At 54.4% G+C, this 2,298-nt stretch overlaps 1 protein-coding gene across 1 annotated transcript; it reads left to right on the forward strand.

The window, feature by feature from the left end:
* Positions 1-455: 455 nt before the first annotated feature.
* Positions 456-2,075, forward strand: LOC119288080 (serpin-Z1-like). Its single transcript, XM_037567699.1, has one exon. It carries the CDS (start codon positions 521-523, stop codon positions 1,721-1,723), a length of 1,203 nt encoding a protein of 400 aa, XP_037423596.1. The 5' UTR covers positions 456-520; the 3' UTR covers positions 1,724-2,075.
* Positions 2,076-2,298: the final 223 nt, after the last annotated feature.

The raw sequence follows: 2,298 nt of genomic DNA on the forward strand, positions 1-2,298 counted from the left end.
AGCTGCGTGAATGCTCGCGAGATTGATGAAGCTGTGTGAATGATTGGATTCGGCAGGTCCTACGTGGTCATGGGGTCGTATGATGTTTTTTTTTTTCGGACCAGAATACTATACGTATACGGTCTGGGTTATACAGGCCTAGAGAGGGCTTGGCAGGGCTAGACAGGGCTTGGATCTGGGCTACGGTGGGCCAGGAAAAAACCAAACTCGCGGGAATAGAAATGCCTCTCGGAAATTAGGTTGGGGGAGCACCGGAGCAGGGCTCGTAAAAATAGAAGGACGAGGGATGCATGCACCGGGGAGAAAAGAAAAAACCTCCCTCTCTTTGCTTACGAGTTAAGGTTTCATTCCTTATGAGTTAAGGTTGGATTGCTTATGAGTGAAGATTTCACTAAATCCATCGTGTTTAAATGCATGCAGTCCATTGTGGCAATCCAGTCCATAAGATCCAACTACTCGTTTGGTATCCCCCATCGCCAAAAAACTACTGTACTATCCATCTCCATTCCCTGGCGCGTCAATGGTAGGCCAGGACGTCGCCGACGCCGTGAAGGACCAGGCCGCGCTCTGCCTGCTCCTCCTCCGCCACCTCGGAAGCCTCGACGAGGGAATGCCCACCACCAACCTCGCCTTCTCACCGATCTCCTTCCACGCAGTGCTCTCCCTGCTGGCCGCGGGCGCCTCCGGCGCCACGCGCGACCAGATCGTCACCTTCCTCGGCCCCGCTTGCGCAGAGGCACACGCCGCGCTCGCTTCCATGGTTGCATCCTTCGTCCTCGCCGGCCGGGGTTTGGCCCAGTCCCACGGAGCCACCGGCGTCTGGGTCGACGCCTCCCTACGCCTCAATCCTACGTTCGCCAACACGGCCGCCGCTGTTTACCAGGCCGACGCGCGATCGGTGGACTTCAGCAACATGCCCCGGGAGGCGACGGCGGAGATTAATGAGTGGTTCGAGAGCAAAACACGCGGCCTCACCAAGAACATCCTCTCAGAGCACGATTGCGACGGCTCCACGTCGCTTGTCGTCGGCAACTCGGTCTTCTTCAGCGGCCACTGGAACGCCCCCTTCTTCCCGGAGGCCACCGAGGAAGGCCCCTTCTACGTCAACGCGTCGCCGGAGCACACCGTCCGTGTGCCGTTCATGAAGGGGAGCCCGTTTCAGCAGGTCGGCGTCCACCCCGGCTTCAAGGTCCTGCACATGCCTTATCGTGGTGACGGCGGCGACGGCGAGCCGTTGTTCGCCATGTACATCTACCTCCCCGACGACCTGGACGGCCTGCCCGCGCTCGCGCGAAGGATCAGCGCCAGCCCCGATGCGCTCCTGCACAGGTCGGTCGTGCCGGAGCAGGTTGTGCCGTTGGGCAAGCTCAGGATCCCCAAGTTCGAGGTGATGCTGAGGGTGGAGGCGTCCCGGATGCTGCGTAATCTGGGGCTGGAGCTGCCGTTCCGTCGCTCCGGCGACTCATTCTCGGAGATGCTGAGCCCACCGGCGCCTCCGGTGGCCGTGTCCTCCGTGGTCCACCATTGCATCGTAAAAGTCGACGAGAGGGGGACCGTGGCCGCCGCAGGCACCGTGGCGATGTCCGCGGGGTTTGGCATGGTACGTGATCGCCCTGTGGACTTTGTGGCAGATCATCCCTTCGCCTTCTTCCTCATGGAGGATGTCAGTGGCGTGGTGGTATTCGCAGGCCATGTCATCAACCCTTTGCAACTGATGGATTGATTACCAGCTCTGCTCTGATAGTAACGGCGGAATCAATTTGATCTTGATTTGTACTCTTAACAGTGGGAAGGGATTACTAGTTCAGGAATCCCGTTGCTGCACAGACCGGCTCTCCATCTCTTCCATTCATATATAACCAGGAAATAATCTACATAAGCAACTTGATTCATATTGTCTTAAGTACAAACTGATCAAGTCAAGCAGTTGTGTTCATTTCAGTTTTGAACTAGTAATTTCAAGTTGTGTAGCTGCTTTCTCGTTTGTACTTATTTTTATAGAGACTGTAAGGGAGACCCCTGCAGTATAATTGGTGCAACAAATTCAAGCTATAAGTACCACGCCTTGAACCCAAGCTGATTTCTTCTTTTTCCATTCAAGTTGTTTGAAAAGCAATCTCTTGGTGTGCTGCGTGGATCAGAAGATTGTTTATGGATATTATCTGGGGTTTGAGGCAATGGTTTATGATTATGTTGGATTATGCAGTGCTGATTTATGAGGTTCACAAAAAAATAACACTCAAGTTAGGCAATGGTTTATGATTATGTTGAATTATGCAGTACCGAGGTTCGCAAAAA

The sequence above is a fragment of the Triticum dicoccoides genome, chromosome 4A (genome assembly GCF_002162155.2).
Source record: "Triticum dicoccoides isolate Atlit2015 ecotype Zavitan chromosome 4A, WEW_v2.0, whole genome shotgun sequence".
Lineage (NCBI taxonomy): Eukaryota > Viridiplantae > Streptophyta > Magnoliopsida > Poales > Poaceae > Triticum > Triticum dicoccoides.

Excerpts from the sequence above, each read along its gene's own strand:
- LOC119288080 (XM_037567699.1), top strand. The coding sequence starts at position 521 with ATGGTAGGCCAGGACGTCGCCGACGCCGTGAAGGACCAGGCCGCGCTC.